Consider the following 22,223-nt stretch of genomic DNA (forward strand, 5'->3'; position numbering starts at 1 on the left):
TTGGTTTTTTCTCACTGAGCGGGCGACACCCAATTCCCCCAGCTCACCCCTCCCCCGCTCGCCCCCCCCCACCCTTCCTGCGCCCCTCCCCTCCCCCGCCCACGTCGCCCCGCCCCCTCCCGCGGAGGCCCCGCCCCCTCCCGATGAGGCCCCGCCTCCCGCCGTTGCCGCGCTTTGAGCCCCGCCCCCTCCAGCGCCATACTGGCTCCCAGTGGCGGCTCCGTACTGGGAGGCCTCGCTGGCCCCGCCCCCTGCGCCGCTATTGGCTGCTGCCGCGTACTGGGCGGCGCTGGCGGCGTACTGGGCGTACTGGGAGGCGTCGCCGGCGCCGTACTGGGAGCCCTCGGCGGTTCCGTACTGGGAATACTGGGAATACTGGGAGGCCAGCTGGGCGTACTGGGAGTACTGGGAGTACTGGGAGGAGGCGGAGCTTAGCTGGGAGGTGGAGGAAGAGGCGGGGCTGTACTGGGAGGAGGCGGGGCTATACTGGGAGGAGGTGGAGCTGTACTGGGAAGAGGTGGAGCCGTACTGGGAGGAGGCGGAGCCATACTGGGAGGAGGCGGAGCCATACTGGGAGGAGGTGGAGCCATACTGGGAGTACTGGGCCATGCGGGCGGCCATGCTGGTGTCATGGCGAAAGGGGAGGGGCTTCTAGGCGTGGCCCCGCCCCCTCCCAGCGAGGCCCCGCCCCTGCCGTGGTAGCAGCAGCCGCGGTGGCCGCAGGGGCTCACGCGATTGGCCGCCGCCACCGAGGCCACGCCCATGCCGCCGTGGAAGCGGTGCATGCAGGCCCCGCCCCCTAAGCGGGCGGAGCAGCCCAGCCCCGCCCCCCCGAGGTTGCCGTGGAAACGGTGCAGGCAGGAACCGCCCCCGCCCAGCCGAGGCCACGCCCCCCCGGCCACGCCCCCCCGGAGGAAGGGGGAGGAGGGGGAGCGAGGGCTCCACCCCCCGCGCGTGGGGCGTGGCCAAGAAGGGCGTGGCCGCCCGCTGGAAGGAGGCGGAGCCTGGGCTGCGGGCAGCCAATAGGGGGAAGGGGCCGCCGCCCCGCCCGGCCACGCCCCTCCCGGCTGTGGCCAATGAGAGCAGAGAGCCGGGGAGGGCGTGGCGAAGGGCGCAAGCCACGCCCCCCGCCCGGCGTGAGCGACAGCAGCGAGCCGGGTGGGCGGGGCACCGCCGTTGCCCGCCCATTGCTGCGGGTTTAAGCGACAGCAAGGGCGTGGCCGCAGTGGGCGTGGCCACCGCGGTGGTGGGCGTGGCCGTTGATGATGTGGGCGTGGCCGCTGGGGATGCAGGCACCGAGGGCGTGGCCGGTTGGTGGGCGTGGCCGGGGGTGGTGGCGGTGGGCGTGGCCGGGGTGGGCTGTGGCGGATGGGGCGGGGCCTGCGGGGGGGGGCGGGGTCGGTGGTGGCGGGGGGAGGGGCGGCCTCGGGCGGGGCTGTGGGCGGGGCCTCCTCGGATGAGGAGGAGGAAGAGGAGGAAGACGAGGACGAAGAGGAAGAGGAGGAGGAGGAGGAGGAGGAAGAGCTGGAGGAGGACGAGGAGGAGGAGGAGGAGGATGAGGAGGAGGAGGAGGAAGAGGAGGACGAGGAGGAGGAGGAGGACGAGGACGAGGAGGAAGAGCGGCGCCGCTTGCGCTTCTGGGGCGCCAAGATGGCGGCCGCCGCCGCGGTGGGCGTGGCCTCGGAGGGGGCGGAGCCTTCGGGTGGTGCCGCGGTGACGTCACCGGGGGGCGGTTCCGGGGCACCGGGGGTGGTGATGGCGGCCATGGAGGGGACGGAGACGGCGCCGGGGGACCTGTGGGGACACGGGGGGACATCAGGGGGGGACAGGGGTGGGTGGCACCTTGGGGACACCTTGGGGACATGGGACAGGGGTGGGTGGCACCTTGGGGAGACAGGGACACCCTTGGGGACATGGGGACAGGAGTGGGTGACACCTTGGGGACAATGGGACAGGGGTGGGTGGCACGTTGGGGACATGGAACACGGGTGGGTGGCACCTTGGGGACACCTTAGGGACATGGGGGACAGGTGGGTGGCACCTTGGGGACAATGGGACACAGGTGGGGTGGCACCCTGGGGACATGGGGACAGGGGTGGGTGGCACCCTGGGGACATGGGGGACAGGGGTAGGAAGGACCCTTGGGGCATTGAATAGGGGTGGGTGACACCTTGGGGACACGGGGACACCCTTGGGGACAATGGACAGGGGTGGGTGACACCTTGGGGACAATGGGACAGGGGGTGGGTGGCCACCCTTGGGGACAATGGGGACACCTTGGGAACACAGGGACACCCTTGGTGACACCCTTGGGACACTGGGTGGAGATGGGTGACACCCTTAGGGACAATGGGGACACCCTGGGGGGACACTAGGCGGAGATGGGTGACACCCTTGGGGACACAGGGACACCCTTGGGGACACGGGACAGGGGTGGGTGGCACCCTTGGGGACACTGGGACAGGGGTGGGTGGCACCTTGGGGACACTGGGACAGGGGTGGGTGGCACCTTGGGGACAATGGGACAGGGGTGGGTGACACCCTTGGGAACACAGGGACACCCTTGGGGACATGGGGACACGGGTTGGTGACACCCTTGGGGACACGGGACAGGGGTGGGTGGCACTCTTGGGGACACTGGGTGGAGATGGGTGACACCCTGGGGACACTGGACAGGGGTGGGTGGCACCTTGGGGACACGGGGACACCCTTGGGGACACTGGCGGAGATGGGTGACACCCTTGGGGACACAGGGACACCCTTGGGGACATTAGACAGGAATGGGTGACACCCATGAGGACACTGGGTGGAGATGGGTGACACCCTTGGGGACATAGGAACACCCTTGGGGACACCCTTGGGGACAATGGACAGGGGTTGGTGACACCCTTGGGGACACAGGGACACCCTTGCGGACACAGGGACACCCTTGGGAACACAGGGACAGGTGTTGGTGACACCTTTGGGAACACAGGGACACCCTTGGGGAGACCCTTGGGGACATTGGGACAGGGGTGGGTGACACCTTTGGGGACACTGGGGACACCCTTGAGGACATTGGGACAGGTATGGGTGACACCCTTGGGACACAGGGTGGGTGACACCCTTGGGGACACAGGGACCCCCTTGGTGACACCCTTGGTGACATGGGACAGGGGTGGGTGACACCCTTGGGGACACAGGAACACCCTGGGGACACAGGGACACCCTTGGGGACAGTGGGTGGAGATGGGTGACACCTTGGGGACAATGGTGACACCCATGGGTGACACCCTGGGGACACAGGGACACCCTTAGGGACACCCTTGGGGACACTGGACAGGTGTTGGTGGCACCCTTGGGCACACAGCACCCTAATAAACGTGGGCGTGGCCAAATTTTAAGCAAGGAATTCCAATGATCTGCATAAGGGGCGTGGCCTCAGCTGGTGGGCGGAGCTTGCTGTTAGAAGGGGAATTCATCTAATCTGCCCTGGGGGTGGGGCCTCAGCTGAGGGGCGTGGCCTGATTTTGGAAGGGAATTCCCCGAATTTGCTTGATGGGGTGGGGCTTTGCTCAGTGGGCGGGGCCTTAATTTGGGAAGATAATTTATCTTATTTGCATGTGGGGGCGGGGCTTAATCTGGTTGGCGGGGCCTAATATTGGGTAGGGAATTCACCCACTTTGCTTCATGAGGGGGTGGGGTCTCACCCAGTGGGCGGGGCCTAATTTTAGAAAATGAATACAATCTGCATTAAGGGGTGGGGCTCCAGCTGATGGGCGTGGCCTAATTTAAGAAGGGATTTCTCCCGATTTGCACAATAGGGGTGGGGTTACACTCAGTGGGCGTGTCCAGCAACAAAGTGGGCGTGTCCTTACAAGGTGGGCGGAGCTTAATTCTAGAAAAGGAATTTTTATCATTTGCATTAAGGGGCGGGGCTTCAGTGATGGGCGTGGCCTATGTTAGGAAGGGAATTCCTCCAATTTACACTACAGGGGGTGGAGTTACACCTAGTAGGCGTGTCCGGTGACAAAGTGGGTGTGTCCTTACCCAGTGGGCGTGGCCTAATTTTCAAAACGAATTTCCTTCAATCTGAATGGGGTGGGGCCTCAAGTAGTGGGCGGGGCCTAACTTTAGGAAAGGAATTCTTCCTATCCAGATAAGGGGGTGGGGCTTAATTAAGTGGGCGTGGCTTTAGTCAAGGAAATGATTCCCCTTATCTGCACGTAGGGGCGGGGCTTAATTTAGTGGGCATGGCCTAATACGGGAATGGAATTCCTCCAAACTATACAAGAGGGTGGGGCTTAACTTAGTGGGCGTGTCCATGGGCAGAGAGGGCGTGTCCTTACCCGGTGGGCGTGGCCTAATTTTCAAAACGAATTTCCTTCAATCTGAATAGGGTGGGGCCTCAAGTAGTGGGCGGGGCCTAACTTTAGGAAAGGAATTCTTCCTATCCAGACAGGAGGCTGGGGCTTAATTAAGTGGGCGTGGCTTTAGTCAGGGAAGTGATTTCCCCTTATCTGCATGTGGGGGGCGGGGCTTAATTTGGTGGGCGTGGCCTAATACGGGAATGGAATTTTTTCAAGTTATACAGGAGGGTGGGGCTTAACCCAGTGGGCGTGTCCATGGGCAGAGGAGGCGTGTCCTTACCCGGTGGGCGTGGCCTAATTTTCAAAACGAATTTCCTTCAATCTGAATGGGGTGGGGCCTCAAGTAGCGGGCGGGGCCTAACTTTAGGAAAGGAATTCTTCCTATCCAGATAAGGGGGTGGGGCTTAATTAAGTGGGCATGGCTATAATCAGGGAAGTAATTCCCCCTTATCTGCATGCGGGGGCGGGGCTTAATTTGGTAGGCGTGGCCTAATACGGGAATGGAATTCCTCCAAACTATATGGGAGGGTGGGGCTTAACCAGGTGGGCGTGTCCATGGGCATAGGGGCGTGTCCTTACCCGGTGGGCGTGGCCTAATTTTCAAAACGAATTTCCTTCAATCTGAATGGGGTGGGGCCTCAAGTAGTGGGCGGGGCCTAAGTTTAGGAAACGAATTCTTCTATCCAGATAAGGGGGTGGGGCTTAACTAAGTGGGCGTGGCTTTAGTCAGGGAAGTAATTCTCCCTTATCTGCATGTGGGGGCGGGGCTTAATTTGGTGGGCATGGCCTAATACGGGAATAGAATTTTTTCGAAGTATACAGGAGGGTGGGGCTTAACCCAGTGGGCGTGTCCACGGGCAGAGGGGGGCGTGTCCTTACCGGTGGGCGGGGCCGGCGAGGGCGGGGCGGAGTCGGAGTCGCTGGAGCTCGAGTCGGAGTCGGAGTCGGACGAGGAGGAGGAGGAGGAGGAGGAGGAAGAGGAGGAAGATGACGACGACGACGAGGAGCTCTTGGGGGGGACGGCGGTGGTGACGTCAGCGGTGACGTCAGCGGTGATGTCAGCGGGAGCGCTGGTGTCCATGGCGACGGCGTCGGTGCTACTGGTGATACTGGGAGGTGACTTCATCGTTACACTGGGAGCCGCCATGTTGGTACTGGTGATACTGGGAGGTGACGTCATCGTCGCACTGGGAGATGACGTCATGGTGGTACTGGACACACTGGAGCCGCCATGTTGGTACTGGGAGAACTGGGAGCCGCCATGTTGTACTGGGAGCCACCATATTGGTACTGGGAGCCGCCATGTTGGTACCGGGAGCACTGGGAGATGACGTCATGGACGTACTGGTCATACTGGGAGCCGACACGCCATGTTGGTACTGGTTATACTGGGAGCACTGGGAGCCGCCATGTTGGTACCGGGAGTACTGGGAGATGACGTCATGGTTGTACTGGTCAAACTGGAGCACTGGGAGCCGACGCCATGTTGGTGGTGGTTATACTGGTCATACTGGGAGATGACGTCACGGTTGTACTGGTCATACTGGTCATACTGGGAGCCGCCATGTTGGTACTGGAAACACTAGGAGATGACGTCATGGTCGTACTGGTTAAACTGGTCGTACTGGGAGCACTGGGAGGTGCAGCATTCGTCACACTGGTGGCACTGGTGACACTGGTCATACTGGAGCAGCCATACTGGTCAAACTGGGAGCAGCCATACTGGTCACACCGGTGGCCTTGGTGACACTGGAACTGGTGACACTGGTGGCACCGGTGACACTGGAACTGGTCAAACTGGTGACAATGGAACTGGTGACGCTGGGAGCCGTTGCCATGGTGACACTGGTCATACTGGTGGCACTGGCGGCACTGGCAGTGGCCTTGGTGACACCAGGGGTGACGGTGACACCAGCAGCGCTCATACTGGTGGCACTGGTGACACTGGAACCGGTGACACTGCTCAAACTGGTGACACTGGGACCGATGACACAGCTCATACTGGTGGCACTGGAACTGGTGACACTGTTAAAACTGGTGACACTGGGAGCGGTGACATTGCTCAAACTGGTGGCACTGGTGACACTGGAACTGGTGACAATGGTGACACTGGAACTGGTGACACTGGGAGCCGTCGCCATGGTGACATTGCTCACACTGGTGGCCCTGGTGGCATCGAGGGTGGCCCTGGTGGCCATGGCCGTGGCCTTGGCGGTGGCGTCGGCGCTGGCCCTCAGGATGGCGGCGCCCAAGGGACTGACCCCGCTGGGGACACCCCTGGGGACACCCGAGGGGACACCCGAGGGGACAGCGCCACCCGCCCTGGTGGCACCCATGGTGGCCTTGGTGTCACCCATGGTGGCAATGCCAGCCTTGGTGTCACCTGTGGTGGCCTTGGTGTCACCCATGGGGGTAATGCCAGGCTTGGTGTCACCTGTGGTGGCTCCCATGGTGACCTTGGTGACATCCATGGGGGCAATGCCAGGTTTGGTGTCACCCATGGTGGCCTTGGGGACATCTGAGGTGACAATTCCAGGTTTGGTATCACCTGTGGTGGCTCCAATGGTGACAATGCCACCCCTGGTGTCACCTGTGGTGGCTTTGGGGACATCCATGGTGACAATGCCAGCCCTGGTGTCACTTGTGGTGGCTCCCATGGTGACAATGCCACTCTTGGTGGCATCTGTGATGGCCTTGGGGACATCTGAGGTGACAATGCCAGCCTTGGTGTCACCTGTGGTGGCTCCAATGGTGACAATGCCACTCTTGGTGTCACCTATGGTGGCTCCAATGGTGACAATGCCACCTGTGGTGGCCTTGGGGACACCTGAGGTGACAATGCCACCACCCTTGGTGACATCCATGGTGACAGTGCCAGGTTTGGTGTCACCTGTGGTGGCCTTGGGGACATCTGAGGTGGCAATGCCAGGCTTGGTGTCACCTATGGTGGCTCCAATGGTGACAATGCCACCTGTGGTGGCCTTAGGGACATCCATGGTGACAACTCCAGGTTTGGTGTCACCCGTGGTGGCTCCCATGGTGACATTCATGGTGGCAATGTCACCTGTGGTGGCCTTGGGGACACTTGTGGTGACAACCCCAGCTTTGGTGTCACCCATAGTGACAATGCCACCCTTGGTGTCCCCTGTGGTGCCCTTGGTGACATTGCCACCCTTGCTGTCCATCAGTGCCACCCCCACAGTGCCACCAGCACCCTTGGGTGCCACCACCCCCATTTTGGTGACACCCTTGGTGACGGCGCCACCCCCCTTGGTGACCCCGCCCACCCTCTTGGTGACAAGTGACATCGGTGACATCATCGGTGACATCATCGGCAATGCCGAGGCCGCCACGGGTGACGAGGGTAAACTGAGGCGCGCGGCGGGCAGCAATGTCCCCATTGATGTCCCCAAGGTGCCACCAGCGCCACCTGGTGGCCGTGCCAGCACCCTGGGCAACCCCGGTGGCGGCGGGTGGCGGCGTCCCCAAGGGTGTCCCCAAACGTGGGGACGCTTTGGGGACATTTGGTGACGTCACTTTGGGTTCCGGCGGTGGCGCCGCCATTTTGGGGACATTTGGGGACGTGGGCGTGGCCTTGGGGACGGGCGGGGGTGTCACCTCCAGCTTGGGGACACTTGGGGACAGCGGCGGTTTGGGGTCACTTGAGGTGGCGGCTTTGGGGTCACCGTTGGTCACCTTGGGGTCACTTCCGGTCATTTTGTGGTCACTTGCCGCCATCTTGTTTTCACTGGCGGCCATTTTGTTTTCACTTGCCGCCATTTTGTTTTCACTTGCTGCCATTTTATTGTCACTTCCGGCCATCTTGTTTTCACTGGCGGCCATCTTGTTGTCACTTCCGGCCATTTTGTTATCGCTGGCGGCCATTTTGTTTTCACTCGCCGCCATTTTAACGTCACTTCCGGCCATTTTGTTGTCACTTGCCGCCATCTTATTGTCACTTCCGGCCATTTTATTCTCACTTCCAGTCATTTTACTGTCACTTGCCGCCATCTTGTTCTCACTGGCGGCCATCTTGTTTTCACTTGCCGCCATTTTATTGTCACTTGCCGCCATTTTATTTTCATTGGCCGCCATTTTATTCTCACTTCCGCCCATTTTATTGTCACTTCCGGCCACTTTCCCCGCCGGTGACACCTTTGGTGACATCCCTGGTGTCCCCTCAGCCACCACAGGTGCTTTGTCCGCTGTCACCGCCGCTGTCACCCCTTCTGGGATGGCCTTGGTGCCATCTGGGGTAACTTTGGTGCCATCTGAGGTGGCCTTGGTGCCATCTGAGGTGGCTTTTGTCACCTCAGGGGTGGTTTTGGTGCCATCTGAGGCGGTTTTGATCACTTCCGGGGTGGCTTTGGTGACATCTGGGGTGGCTTTGGTGGCATCAGAGATGACTTTGGTGCCACCCCCCTCCGTGCCAGGTGGTGCCGGCTGTGCCCCCCCTATGGGCACCCATTTGGACGCTGCCACCCCCGTTGTTGTTGTCACCCCCTTGGGCGGCTGCAGCTCAGCCAATGGCACCCACTTAGGCCGCGCTGGCACCGGTGAGGTGGCACCACCCACACTGGCAGCACCCATGGGTGCTATTGGTGGTGGTGGCGTGGGTGACGCGCTCTCGCTCCGCCCCCTCCTCCGCGACGCCGAGCGCTCCCGTTGGTCCCGAGCGCGTTTTTTGGGCGTGGCCGGCGACGACAGCGAGCGGCTGCGTCGCGATAGCGCCGTCCCTCCGCCACCGCCGCCATGTCGCGATTTTCCGGAAGATTCCGAGCGGCTCCGGCGGCGGCGGCGGCTCCGTCGATCCGGGGATGGTGACGGTGACGGCGATCGGCGGCGGGAGCGGCGGCGGGAACGGGATCGGCGGATGGATCGGGATCTTCGGATCGATCGGGATCGGCGGATCGATGAGCGCGATCGGCGGCGGGAGCGAGATCGGCGGATCGGCGATCGGGATCTTCTAATCGATCGCGATCTTCGGATCGATCGCGACCTTCGGATCGATCGGGATCTTCTGATTGGTGAACGTGACCGGCGAATCGATCGGGATCTTCTGATTGATCGGGATCTTCTTATCGATCGGGATCGGCGTATTGATCGCGATCGGCGGATTGATCGGGATCTTCGTATTGATCGCGATCGACGTATCGGCGACCTCGACCTCCGCCGCGACCTCGACCGCGTCCTCGACCTCCCCCACCTCCTTCTTGACCTTGACCTCGACCGTGACCTCGACCGGAAGCGGGAATTACTTCCGGTGGGGATACAGTTGGGCATGGTGAGCGGCGGCGGCAACGCCGAACCGGAACCGGGCCAACGCAACGGCGACGTCCCGGTACCGCCGGGCGTCCATAACGGGGTACGGGAACGGGAATGGCGGCGGCGGGAACGGCGGCGGGAGGAGCGGGAACGGCGGCGGGAGGAGCGGCGGCGGGGGGAGGAGCGGGAACGGCGGCGGGAGGAGCGGGAATGGCGGGAACGGGAGCGATGGCGGGAACGGAGGCGGCGTCGGGAAGAGCGGGAGCGGGAACGGGAGCGGGAGCGGGAACGGGAGCGGCGGGAGGAGGAGGAGGAAGATGGAGGAGGAGGAAGAGGAAGAGGAGGTGGAGGAGGAGGAGGAGGGGGAGGGGAAAGAAGAGTGGGCGTGGCCGGAAGGGGCGGGGCTGATGAACGTTTGGGTGATGACGCGGAAGGGGCGGGGCCAACAGCGGTGGTGGTGGGGGAGGGGCTGCTCCTCACGGCCGGCGGCTCCGCGGGGATTGGACACGGTGGCGGGAGCGGCTCCGGCTGCTGCGGCTCCTGATTGGACAAAACACCCACGTCAATCAACACCTACCCACACAAACCCCACCCCCCTGTTTCAATCCCGAGGCCACGCCCCCTCTGTCCCCTCCCAGGCCCCGCCCCCTCCGGCGCTCACCTGCGGCGGGGGGGGAGGGGCGGCGGCGGCGGCGGCGGGCGAGGCCGAAGGCGGCGGCGGCGCCTCCTCCTCTTCCTCGCGGCGCGGCGGCGGCGCCGGGGTCGGGGTCGGGGCCGTGGCGCTACGGGACCTGCAGGGGGGGTGGGTGGGCGGGGTTTTGGTATGCTAATGAGGCGCTATGCTAATGAGATGCTAAGGGAATTTGAAAGGGGGCGGGGTTTACCTGCTGCGGGAGGAGCCTGAGGAAGAGGAGGAGCCGGCCGGGGAGGAAGAGCGCTCCGGCTTCTGCGATTGGCTGGTGGATCTGTGAGGGGGAGGGAGGGGTTTTAAATAAGGGGGAGGGGCTTAAATAATAAAGGGGCGGGGCTTAAAGGGGGCGGGGTTTTCTCTCACCTCTTGCGCTTCTTCTCCTTGGCCTTGTGTTTGGCCTTGGGGCTGGGAGAGCTGTGGGGGGGGGTGGTGACGTCAGCGGGGAGGCCACGCCCACCCTGTGACCACACCCACCGGTGACCACACCCCACCTTGTGACCACACCCACCTATCCTAATTTGCATTTTCCCCGCCCCCTCCTCCTTACCGGTGCTTTCGCTTCTTGGCCTCCGATTCAGACCTAGAAGGGGCAAAAAGGGGGCGTGGTTTAGCGAGGCCACGCCCCTTATTTTGGTGAAGCCACGCCCCTTCACCTTAATACTAAGTTGTGTTGCCTTTAGGCCACGCCCATTTTTATTCAGGCAAAAAACACGCCCATTTTTACATATTAGGTGGTGGTTCTGGTGGGTTAATGGTTGGCCACGCCCACTTTGGTGGGTGGCCACGCCCACTCGCGGTTTGGCCACGCCCCCTCTCACCTGTGCTTCTTCTTCTTGCTCTTCTTCCTCTCCCCGGAGCGACTGGCGGACCTGGGGGGGAAAATGGGATGGGAGACCCCAAAATTGCACAAATTTCACCCAAAATTCCAACCAAAAATCAACTCAAATCCTACTGGAAATTTCATTTGAAATTTCTGAAATTTTACCCAAAATTTCATCTGAAATTCCTCAAATTTTACCCAAAATTTCACCTGAAATTTCCCAAATTCCTGCCAAAATTAACCTCAAATCCTACTGAAAATTGCACCTGAATTTCTCAAAGTTTCACCCAAAAATTCATCAGAAATTCACCAAATTTTACCCAAAATTTCATCTGAAATTCCCCAAATTCCTGCCAAAATCAGACTCAAATCCTACTGAAAATTTCACCTGAAATTCCCAAAGTTTCACCCAAAATTTCACCTGAAATTCCTCAAATTTTACCCAAAATTCCATCTGAAATTCCTCAAATTCCACCCAAAATAAGACAAAAATTCTACCAAAAATTTCACCTGAAATTCCTAAAGTTCCACCCAAAATTTCACCTAAAATTCACCAAATTTTACCCAAAACTTCATCTGAAATTCCTCAAATTCCACCCAAAATAAACCAAAAATTCTACCAAAAATTTCATCTGAAATTCCTAAAGTTCCACCCAAAATTTCACCTGAAATTCCTCAAATTTTACCCAAAATTTCACCTGAAATTCTCAATTTTACCCAAAATTTCACCAGAAATTCCTCAAATTTTACCCAAAATTTCATCTGAAATTCCCGAAATTTCACCCAAAATTCCTCCAAAATTCCTCCCTGAAATTCCCAATTCCACCCAAAATTCCACCTCAAATCCCCTAAAAATTCCGCAAAAAAATCTCACAAATTCAAAAAAAAAAAAAACCAAAACCCCCCCAAAAATCACCCCAAAATTCACCTCAAACCTCCCCAAAATACCCCAAAAATTCCCAAAAATCCTCTTCCAAAACTCCCTAAAATCACCCAAAAAACCCCAAAATCTCCCCCCAAAATTCCCAAAAAATCCCTCACAAATTCAAAAAAAACCCCAAAATCCCCAAAACCCCCAAAAAACCCAAAAACCCCCCCAAAATCTTCCCTCAAAATTCCCAAAAATCCCTCAAAAATTCCCAAAAAAACCCCAAAAAATTCCCAAAAAAAACCCCAAAAAATCCAAAAAAACCCCCAAAAAAATTCCAAAAAAACCCAAAAATCTCCCTTAAAAATTCCAAAAAAATTCCCCAAAAAACCCCAAAACTCCCCCAAAAATCACCCAAATTTTTTCCCAAAATTCCCAAAATTTTCCCAAAATTCCCAAATTTATCCCAAATTTTCCCACCTGCCCCGATCCTTCTTCTTTTTCTTCTTTTTCTGCTTCGGGGAAGGCGAGCGGGAGCTCAGCTCCTCGGGGGCGGCGCTGGGAGGGGAAAAAGGGAAAAAATTAAAATTTTTTGGGAAAATTTTGGGGAAATTTTGGGATTTTTGGAGATTTTTTTGATGGGGTTTTTAGGATAAATTTTTTGGGATTTTTTTTGGAATTTTTTAGGATTTTTTTGTGGTACCTGGGTGGTACAGGAGTGAAATTTGGGGTAAATTATTTTGATTTTTTTGTGGGATTTTTATGGGATTTCGGGGTAAATTTTTGCGATTTTTTGTGGATTTTTTGTGGGATTTTTGTGAGTTTTTTGTGAGATTTTGGGGTAAATTTTTGGGATTTTTTTGTGGGATTTTTCTGAGATTTTTGTGGGATTTTGGGTTAAATTTTTGGGGTGAATTTTGGGGTTTTTGGGGTTACCTGGGCGGCTCGGGGGGCTCCTCCTTGGAATTTTTGGGGTCGTTTTTAGGATTTTTTTGGGTAAATTTTTGCGATTTTTTGTGGGATTTTTTTGTGAGATTTTTGTGGGATTTTTGGGGTAAATTTTTGGGATTTTTTGGGGTGAATTTTAGAGATTTTTTGTGGGATTTTTGTGAGTTTTTTGTGGGATTTTGGGGTAAATTTTTGCGATTTTTTGGGGGATTTTTGTGAGATTTTTGTGGGATTTTGGGGTAAATTTTTGGGATTTTTTTGTGGGATTTTTGTGAGATTTTTGTGGGATTTTGAGCTAAATTTTGGGGATTTTTTGGGGTGAATTTTGGGGCGTTTTTGGTGCTACCTGGGTGGCTCGGGGGGACGATTTTGGGGTCATTTTTTGGGATTTTTGGGGCAAATTTTCAGAATTTTTGTGAGATTTTTCTGAGTTTTTTTGTGGCACTTTAGGGTAAATTTTTGGGGTAAATTTTGATATTTTTGGTGCTACCTGGGCGCCTCGGGGGGCTCCTCCTTGGAGCTTTTGGGGTTGTTTTTTGGCAAATTTTTGGGATTTTTTGGATAAATTTTTGGGATTTTTTGTGAGATTTTTCTGAGATTTCTGTGGGATTTTGGGGTAAATTTTTGGCATTTTTGGTGCTACCTGGGCGCCTCGGGGGGATGATTTTGGGATCGATTCTGGGGACATTTTTGGATAAATTTTTTGGGATTTTTGGGGATTTTTTGTGGGATTTTTCTGAGATTTTTGTGGCATTTTGGGGTAAATTTTCGGGATTTTTTTGGTGATTTTTTATAGGATTTTTGTGGAATTTTGGGGTAAATTTTTGCGATTTTTCTGTGGATTTTTCTGAGATTTTTGTGGGGATTTTGGGGTAAATTTTTGGGATTTTTTGGTGGGATTTCTGTGAGATTTTGGGGTAAATTTTTGGATTTTTTGTGGGAATTTTCTGAGTTTTTTTGTGGGATTTTGGGTTAAATTTCTGGGATTTTTTGGAGTGAATTTCAGCGTTTTCAGTGGTTCGGGGGGATGATTTTGGGGTCGTTTTTGGGCAAATTTTTGCGATTTTTTTGTGGAATTTTTTGTGAGATTTTTCTGAGATTTTTCTGAGATTTCTGTGGGATTTTGAGCTAAATTTTGGGGATTTTTTGGGGTGAATTTTGGTGTTTTTGGGGTCACCTGGGCGCCTCGGGGGGCTCCGGGGGACGATTTTGGGGTCGATTCCGGGGCATTTTTGGATAAATTTTTTGGATTTTTGTGGATTTTTCTGAGTTTTCTGTGGCACTTTGGGGTAAATTTTTGGGGTGAATTTTGGTGTTTTTGGGGTCACCTGGGCGGCTCGGGGGGACGATTTTGCGGTCAATTCTGGGGTCATTTTTGCGATTTTTTTGGGTAAATTTTTACGATTTTTTGCGGGATTTTTTGTGAGATTTTTGTGGGATTTCTGTGAGATTTTGAGCTAAATTTTTGGGATTTTTTGGGGTGAATTTTGGTGTTTTTGGTGCTACCTGGGCGGCTCGGGGGGCTCCTCCTTGGAGCTTTTGGGGTCATTTTTAGGGGATTTTATTGGGTAAATTTTTGGGATTTTCTTTGGATTTTTTGCGGTTTTTTGTGAGATTTTTGTGGGATTTTGGGTTAAATTTTTGGATTTTTTGGGGTGAATTTTAAGGATTTTTTGTGAGATTTTTCTGAGTTTTTTGTGGCACTTTGGGGTAAATTTTCAGGATTTTTTTGTGGGATTTTTGTGGGATTTTGGGTTAAATTTTTGGGATTTTTTAGGGCAAATCTTTCCGTTTTTTTGTGGGATTTTTTGTGAGATTTTTGTGGGATTTTGGGGTAAATTTTCGGGATTTTTTTTGTGGGATTTTTCTGAGTTTTTTATGGCATTTTGGGGTAAATTTTTGGGATTTTTTTGGGTTGAATTTTGGCATATTCGGTGCTACCTGGACGGCTCGGGGGGACAATTTTGGGGTCGATTCTGGGGCATTTTTGGGGTCATTTTTTGGGATTTTTTGCGGGATTTTTCTGAGATTTTTGTGGGATTTTGACCTCAATTTTTGGGATATTTTGGGGTAAATTTTGGTATTTTTGGTGCTAACCTGGGCGCCTCGGGGGGCTCCTCCTTGGAGCTTTTGGGGTCGTTTTTGGGTAAATTTTAGCAGTTTTTTGTGAGATTTTTTGTGAGATTTCTGTGGGATTTTTGGGGTAAATTTTTGGGATTTTTTGGGGATTTTTTATGGGATTTTTATGAGATTTTTGTAGGATCTTGGGGTAAATTCTTGCGATTTTTTTGGAGATTTTTTGTGGATTTTTGTGAGATTTTCAGCTAAATTTTCGGGATTTTTTTGCGATTTTTTGTGGGATTTTTCTGAGATTTTTGTGAGATTTTGAGCTAAATTTTGGGGATTTTTTGGGGTGAATTTTGGCATTTTTGGGGTTACCTGGGCGCCTCGGGGGGCTCTGGGGGGACAATTTTGGTGTCAATTCTGGGGCATTTTTGGGGTCATTTTTTGAGATTTTTGGGGCAAATTTTCGGGATTTTTTTGTGGGATTTTTGTGATATTTTTTGGGATTTTGGGGTAAATTTTTGGGGTGAATTTGGGTGTTTTTGGTGCTACCTGGGCGCCTCGGGGGGCTCCTCCTTGGAGCTTTTGGAGTCATTTTTAGGGGATTTTATTGGGTAAATTTTTGGGATTTTTTGTGAGATTTTTGTGGGATTTTGGGGTAAATTTTCAGGATTTTTTGTGGGATTTTTGTGAGATTTTTGTGGCATTTTGGGGTAAATTTTAGGGGTGAATTTTGGTATATTTGGGGTTACCTGGGTGCCTCGGGGGGCTCCGGGGGGTCGATTCTAAGGGATTTTTGGTGTAAATTTTGGGATTTTTGAGGGATTTTGTGGTGAGATTTTTGTGGGATTTTGAGTTAAATTTTTGGGATTTTTGGAGCAAATTTTTGGGGTTTTTTGGGGGATTAATGGGGATTTTTGGGGTCATTTTTTTGGGATTTTTGGTGGGATTTTTTTGGAATTTTTTTGGGGATTTTTTGTGGGATTTTTCTGAGATTTTGAGCTAAATTTTGGGGATTTTTTGGGGTGAATTTGGGTGATTTTGGTGCTACCTGGGCGCCTCGGGGGGCTCCTCCTTGGACCTTTTGGGGTCTTTTTTGGGCAAATTTTTGGGATTTTTTCTGGAATTTTTTGGGGATTTTTGTGATATTTTTTTGGGATTTTGGGGTAAATTTTTGGGGTAAATTTTGCTATTTTTGGTGCTACCTGGGCGCCTCGGGGGGCTCCTCCTTGGAGCTTTTGGGGTCATTTTTAGGGGATTTTTTTGGGTAAATTTTTGGGATTTTTTTGGATAATTTTTTGCGGTTTTTTTGTGGGATTTCTGTGGGATTATGGGGTGAATTTCTGGGATTTTTTGGAGGATTTTTTTGTGTTTTTTTGTGAGATTTTTGTGGGATTTTGGGTTAAATTTTTGGGATTTTTTTTGTGAGATTTTTGTGGGATTTTGGGGTAAATTTTCGGGATTTTTTTGTGGGATTTTTGTGAGATTTTTGTGGGATTTTGGGGTAAATTTCTGCAATTTTTTTGGATATTTTTGGTGGGATTTTTGTGAGATTTTGGGGTAAATTTTCGGGAATTTTTTGTGGGATTTTTGTGAGATTTCTGTGGGATTTTGGGGTAAATTTTTGCGATTTTTTGGGGGATTTTTGTGGGATTTTTGGGTAAATTTTTGGGATTTTTGTGAGATTTTTATGGGATTTTGGGGTAAATTTTTGCGATTTTTTTGGATATTTTTTGTGGGATTTTTGTGAGATTTTGGGGTAAATTTTCGGGGTTCTTGTGAGATTTTTTGTGAGATTTTGGGGTAAATTTTTGCGAATTTTTGGGGGATTTTTTTGTGGGATTTTTCTGAGCTTTTTGTGGGATTTTGGGGTACAATTTTGCGATTTTTTGTGAGATTTTTGGGTAAATTTTTGCGATTTTTTGGGGGATTTTTTGTGGTTTTTTGTGAGATTTTTCTGAGTTTTTTGTGGGATTTTGGGGTAAATTTTTGGGGTAAATTTTGCTATTTTTGGTGCTACCTGGGCGCCTCGGGGGGCTCCGGGGGGACGATTTTGGGATCGATTCTGGGTCATTTTTTGAGATTTTTGGGGCAAATTTTTGGAATTTTTTTGTGGGATTTTTGTGAGATTTCTGTGAGATTTTGAACTAAATTTTTGGGATTTTTTGGGGTGAATTTTGGCATTTTTGGTGCTACCTGGGCAGCTCGGGGAGACGATTTTGGGGTCATTTTTAGGTAAATTTATGAGATTTTTTTGGGTAAATTTTTGCGATTTTTTGGGGATTTTTTGTGGCATTTTTCTGAGCTTTTTGTGGGATTTTGGGATAAATTTACGGGATTTTTTTGTGGGATTTTTCTGAGATTTTTGTGGCATTTTGGGGTAAATTTTTGGGGTGAATTTGGGGGTTTTTGGGGTCACCTGGGCGCCTCGGGGGGCTCCTCCTTGGAGCTTTTGGGGTCGTTTTTAGGGGATTTTTTGGGTAAATTTTTGGGATTTTTTGTGAGATTTTTGTGGGATTTTGGGGTAAATTTTCAGGATTTTTTGTGGGATTTTTGTGAGATTTTTGTGGGATTTTGGGGTAAATTTTTGTGATTTTTTGGGGATTTTTTGTGAGATTTTTCTGATATTTCTGTGGGATTTTGGGGTAAATTTTTGGCATTTTTGGTGCTACCTGGGCGGCTCGGGGGGACGATTTTGGGGTCATTTTTTGGGATTTTTGGGGTCATTTTTTGGGGATTTTTATGGGATTTTTTGTGGGATTTTTCTGAGATTTTTGTGGGATTTTGGGTTAAATTTCTGGAATTTTTGGGGGTGAATTTGGGCGTTTTTGGTGCTACCTGGGCGGCTCGGGGGGACGATTTTGGGGTCATTTTTTGAGATTTTTGGGGCAAATTTTCGGGATTTTTTTGTGAGATTTTTCTGAGTTTTCTGTGGAATTTTGGGTTAAATTTTTGGGGTAAATTTGGGTATTTTTGGGGTTACCTGGGCGCCTCGGGGGGACGATTTTGGGGTCGATTCTGGGGTCATTTTTGGGATTTTTTTGGGTAAATCTTTACGATTTCTTTGGGGATTTTTTGTGGGATTTCTGTGGGATTTTGACCTCAATTTTGGGGTAAATTTTTGAGGTAAATTTTGATATTTTTGGTGCTACCTGGGCGCCTCGGGGGGCTCCGGGGGGATGATTTTTGGGTCGTTTTTAGGTAAATTTTTGCGATTTTTTTGGGGGATTTTTTGTGGGATTTTTGTGATATTTTTTTGGGATTTTGGGGTAAATTTTCGGGATTTTTTGTGGGATTTTTGTGAGATTTTCAGCTAAATTTTCGGGATTTTTTTGGGGATTTTTTGTGGGATTTTTCTGAGATTTTTGTGGCATTTTGGGGTAAATTTCTGGGATTTTTTGGGGTGACTTTTGGTATTTTTGGTGCTACCTGGGCGGCTCGGAGAGACGATTTTGGGGTCGATTCTGGGTCATTTTTGGGGTCATTTTTTGAGATTTTTGGGGTAAATTTTCGGGGATTTTTTTGTGGGATTTCTGTGATATTTTGAGCTAAATTTTTGGGATTTTTTGGGGTGAATTTTGGGGTTTTTGGGGTTACCTGGGCGGCTCGGGGGGCTCCTCCTTGGAGCTTTTGGGGTCATTTTTAGGGGATTTTTTTGGGTAAACTTTTGGGATTTTCTGTGGGATTTTTTGCGGTTTTTTGTGAGATTTTGGGGTAAATTTCTGGGATTTTTTGGGGTGAATTTTAGGGATTTTTTGTGAGATTTTTCTGAGTCTTCTGTGGGATTTTGGGGTAAATTTTCAGGATTTTTTTGTGGGATTTTTGTGGGATTTTGGGGTAAATTTTTGCGATTTTTTGGGGGATTTTTTGTGGGATTTTTCTGAGATTTTTGTGGCATTTTGGGGTAAATTTTTGGGGTGAATTTCGGGGTTTTGGGGTTACCTGGGCACCTCAAGGGGACGATTTTGGGATCGATTCTGGGGCATTTTTGGGGTCGTTTTTTGCGATTTTTGGGGTAAATTTTCGAGGTTTTTTGTGGGATTTTTGTGAGTTTTCTGTGGGATTTTGGGATAAATTTTTGGGGTAAATTTTGCTATTTTTGGTGCTACCTGGGCGCCTCGGGGGGCTCCTCCTTGGAGCTTTTGGGGTCATTTTTAGGGGATTTTTTTGGGTAAACTTTTGGGATTTTCTGTGGGACTTTTTGCGGTTTTTTGTGAGATTTTTGTGGGATTTTTTTGTGGGATTTTTGGGTAAATTTTGCAATTTTTAAGGACATTTTTTGTGGGATTTCTGTGAGATTTTGGGGTGAATTTTTGGGATTTCTTTGTGGGATTTTTGTGGGATTTTGAGGTAAAATTTTGTGATTTTTTGGGGATTTTTTGTGGGATTTCTGTGAGATTTTCAGCTAAATTTTCGGGATTTTTTGGGGATTTTTTCTGAGATTTCTGTGGGATTTTGACCTCAATTTTGGGATTTTTTGGGGTGAATTTTGGGGTTTTTGGGGTCACCTGGGCGCCTCGGGGGACGATTTTGGGGTCATTTTTTGGGATTTTTGGGGTAAATTTTCGGGATTTTTTGTGAGATTTCTGTGAGATTTCTGTGGGATTTTGGGATAAATTTTTGGAGTGAATTCAGGCATTTTTGGGGTTACCTGGGTGCCTCGGGGGGACGATTTTGGGGTAAATTTTTGGGAAACTTTTGGGGTATTTTTGGGGTCAATTTTGGGGTATTTCTGGGGTAAATTTTTGGGATTTTTTGTGGGATTTCTGTGGGATTTTGGGGTAAATTTTTGGGATTTCTTTGTGGATTTTGAGGTAAAATTCTGTGATTTTTTGGGAATTTTTTGTGCGATTTTTCTGAGATTTTGGGGTAAATTTTCAGGATTTTTTTGTGGGATTTTTGTGATTTTTTTTGGATTTTGGGTTAAATTTTTGGGATTTTTTGGGGTGAATTTGGGCGTTTTTGGGGTTACCTGGGCGCCTCAGGGGGCTCCTCCTTGGAGCTTTTGGGGTCGTTTTTGGGTAAATTTCTGGAATTTTTTAGGGCAAATTTTTGCGGTTTTTTGTGGGATTTCTGTGGGATTTTTATGGGATTTTTTGTGGGATTTTGGGGTAAATTTTTGGTATTTTTTTATGAGGTTTCTGTGAGATTTCTGTGGGATTTTGGGGTAAATTTTTGGGATTTTTTAGGGCAAATTTTTGCGATTTTTTGTGAGATTTTTGTGAGATTTCTGTAGGATTTCTGTGGGATTTTGATGTAAATTTTCAGGATTTTTTTGTGGGATTTTGGGGTAAATTTCTGGGATTTTTGGAGCAAATTTTTGGGGTTTTTTGGTGGGATTTTTGTGAGATTTTTGTGGTATTTTGGGGTAAATTTTCGGGATTTTTTGTGGGATTTCTGTGATATTTTGACCTCAATTTTGGGGATTTTTTGGGGTGAATTTTGGTGTTTTTGGGGTCACCTGGGTGCCTCGGGGGGACGATTTTGGGGTCGTTTTTTGGGATTTTTGGGGTCATTTTTTGCGATTTTTTTGGGGATTTTTTGTGGGATTTTGGGGTAAATTTTCAGGATTTTTTTGTGATTTTTTTTTTGGATTTCAGGGTAAATTTTTGGGGTGAATTTGGGTGTTTTTGGTGCTACCTGGGCGGCTCGGGGGGCTCCTCCTTGGCCCTGCGGGCGGCGTCGAAGGCGCTCCCGTCCACGTAGGAGTCGCTGATGCCGAAGGCGGCGCGGAGCCGCTCGTTCTTGCGCTCGTTAGCCTCGGCCTGCTGGTGCGTCTCCGTGGCCCTAATTAGCAGAATTAATTAATTAAATACCTCAATAAAAAGTTAAGAATACCAAGGAGCCAAAAAACCTCGAAATTCCCAAAAAAATCGCGGCAAAAATCCGATTTTTCGCTCCAAAAAATGGAATTTTTCAGTGTAATGTGCTCCCAAAAATTCCCTTTTTCCTCTAAAAAAAATGGAATTTTTCAGTGTAATGTGCTCCCAAAAAAATCCATTTTTCCCCTCAAAAAAATGCAATTTTTCAGCTTAATACACCCCCAAAAAAATCCCTTTTTCCCCTCAAAAAAACGGAACTTTTCAGTGTAATACACTCCAAAAAAATCCAATTTTCCCTCCTAAATCCCGGTTTTTCTCACTCAAAAATTCCATTTTTCACTCCCAATATTTCTTTTTTTCTCACCTATAGCTACCCCAAAAAATTCCCTTTTTCCCCTCAAAAAAATGGAATTTTTCAGTGTAATGTGCTCCCAAAAAATTCCCTTTTTCCCCTCAAAGAAATGGAATTTTTCAGCGTAATGTGCTCCCAAAAAAATCCATTTTTCCCCTCAAAAAAATTGAATTTTTCACCCTAATACACCCCCAAAAAAATCCATTTTTCCCCTCAAAAAAATGGGATTTTTCAGCATAATACGCCCCAAAAAATTCCATTTTTTTCCCTTCTAAATCCCGATTTTCTCACTCAAAAATCCCATTTTTCACTTCCAATATTCCTTTTTTTTTCACCTATAGCTACCCCAAAAAAATCCCTTTTTCCCCTCAAAAAAACGGAATTTTTCACCCTAATACACCCCCAAAAAATTCCCTTTTTCCCCTCAAAAAAATTGAATTTTTCAGCGTAATACACCCCCAAAAAAATCCATTTTTTCCCTTCTAAATCCCGGTTTTTTTCACTCAAAAATTCCATTTTTCACTCCCAATATCCCTTTTTTTTTTCGCCTATAGCTACCCCAAAAAATTCCCTTTTTCCCTTAAAAAAATGGAATTTTTCACCTTAATATGCCCCCAAAAAATTCCCTTTTTCCCCTCAAAAAAATGGAATTTTTCAGTTTAAAATGCCCTAAAAAATCTCATTTTTTCCCCTAAAAATTTTGCATTTTCCCACCAAAATCACCTTAAAAATCTCTTTTTTTTCCCATTAAAAAAATGAATTTTTTCTGATTAAAACCCCCCCAAAAAATCCCTTTTTTTCCCCTCAAAAAATTTGGATTTTCTCACCCAAATCACCCCAAAAATCCAATTTTTTGCTCCAAAATTCCCTTTTTTTCCCCATAAATCCCTTCCCAATTACCCACAACTAATTAACAAGCTGCTAATTAATCTAATTAATGACTTCACATGGGATTAATGATCCAAAAAAACCCAAATTTCCTCTGAAATCGCCCAAAAAATTCCGTTTTTCCCCAAAAATTCCCTTTTTTCCCCATAAATCCCT

General features: G+C 50.1%; 2 protein-coding genes across 7 annotated transcripts in view; both read right to left on the minus strand.

Annotated features, from left to right (window-relative positions):
• Window positions 1-78: 78 nt before the first annotated feature.
• LOC106630687 (uncharacterized) lies at window positions 79-7,399 on the minus strand. Its single transcript, XM_074558032.1, has 5 exons — window positions 6,035-7,399; window positions 5,802-5,931; window positions 5,576-5,728; window positions 5,228-5,519; window positions 79-1,794 (listed from the first exon to the last, which is right to left on the minus strand). The coding sequence occupies exons 1-5, from the start codon at window positions 7,397-7,399 to the stop codon at window positions 432-434; spliced, it is 3,303 nt and encodes a 1,100-aa protein (XP_074414133.1). The 3' UTR covers window positions 79-431.
• LOC141731683 (uncharacterized) overlaps window positions 6,762-22,223 on the minus strand; it is a 28,674-nt gene continuing 13,212 nt past the window's right edge. For 2 of the 6 annotated variants that reach the window (XM_074558122.1, XM_074558121.1), the window contains exons 4-11: window positions 20,646-20,792; window positions 12,474-12,551; window positions 11,124-11,174; window positions 10,853-10,885; window positions 10,669-10,719; window positions 10,499-10,579; window positions 10,276-10,405; window positions 6,908-10,154 (exon numbers count right to left, since the gene is read on the minus strand). In XM_074558122.1, the coding sequence (XP_074414223.1) occupies window positions 7,461-10,154; window positions 10,276-10,405; window positions 10,499-10,579; window positions 10,669-10,719; window positions 10,853-10,885; window positions 11,124-11,174; window positions 12,474-12,551; window positions 20,646-20,792 (3,265 nt within the window). In that variant the 3' untranslated portion in view covers window positions 6,908-7,460. Of the gene's footprint in view, window positions 6,868-6,906; window positions 10,155-10,275; window positions 10,406-10,498; window positions 10,580-10,668; window positions 10,720-10,852; window positions 10,886-11,123; window positions 11,175-12,473; window positions 12,552-20,645; window positions 20,793-22,223 lie in introns of those variants that run through there. The other 4 variants (XR_012583657.1, XR_012583656.1, XM_074558123.1 and 1 more) reach the window with 4 other exon arrangements.

Source organism: Zonotrichia albicollis, chromosome 24 (assembly GCF_047830755.1).
Source record: "Zonotrichia albicollis isolate bZonAlb1 chromosome 24, bZonAlb1.hap1, whole genome shotgun sequence".
Lineage (NCBI taxonomy): Eukaryota > Metazoa > Chordata > Aves > Passeriformes > Passerellidae > Zonotrichia > Zonotrichia albicollis.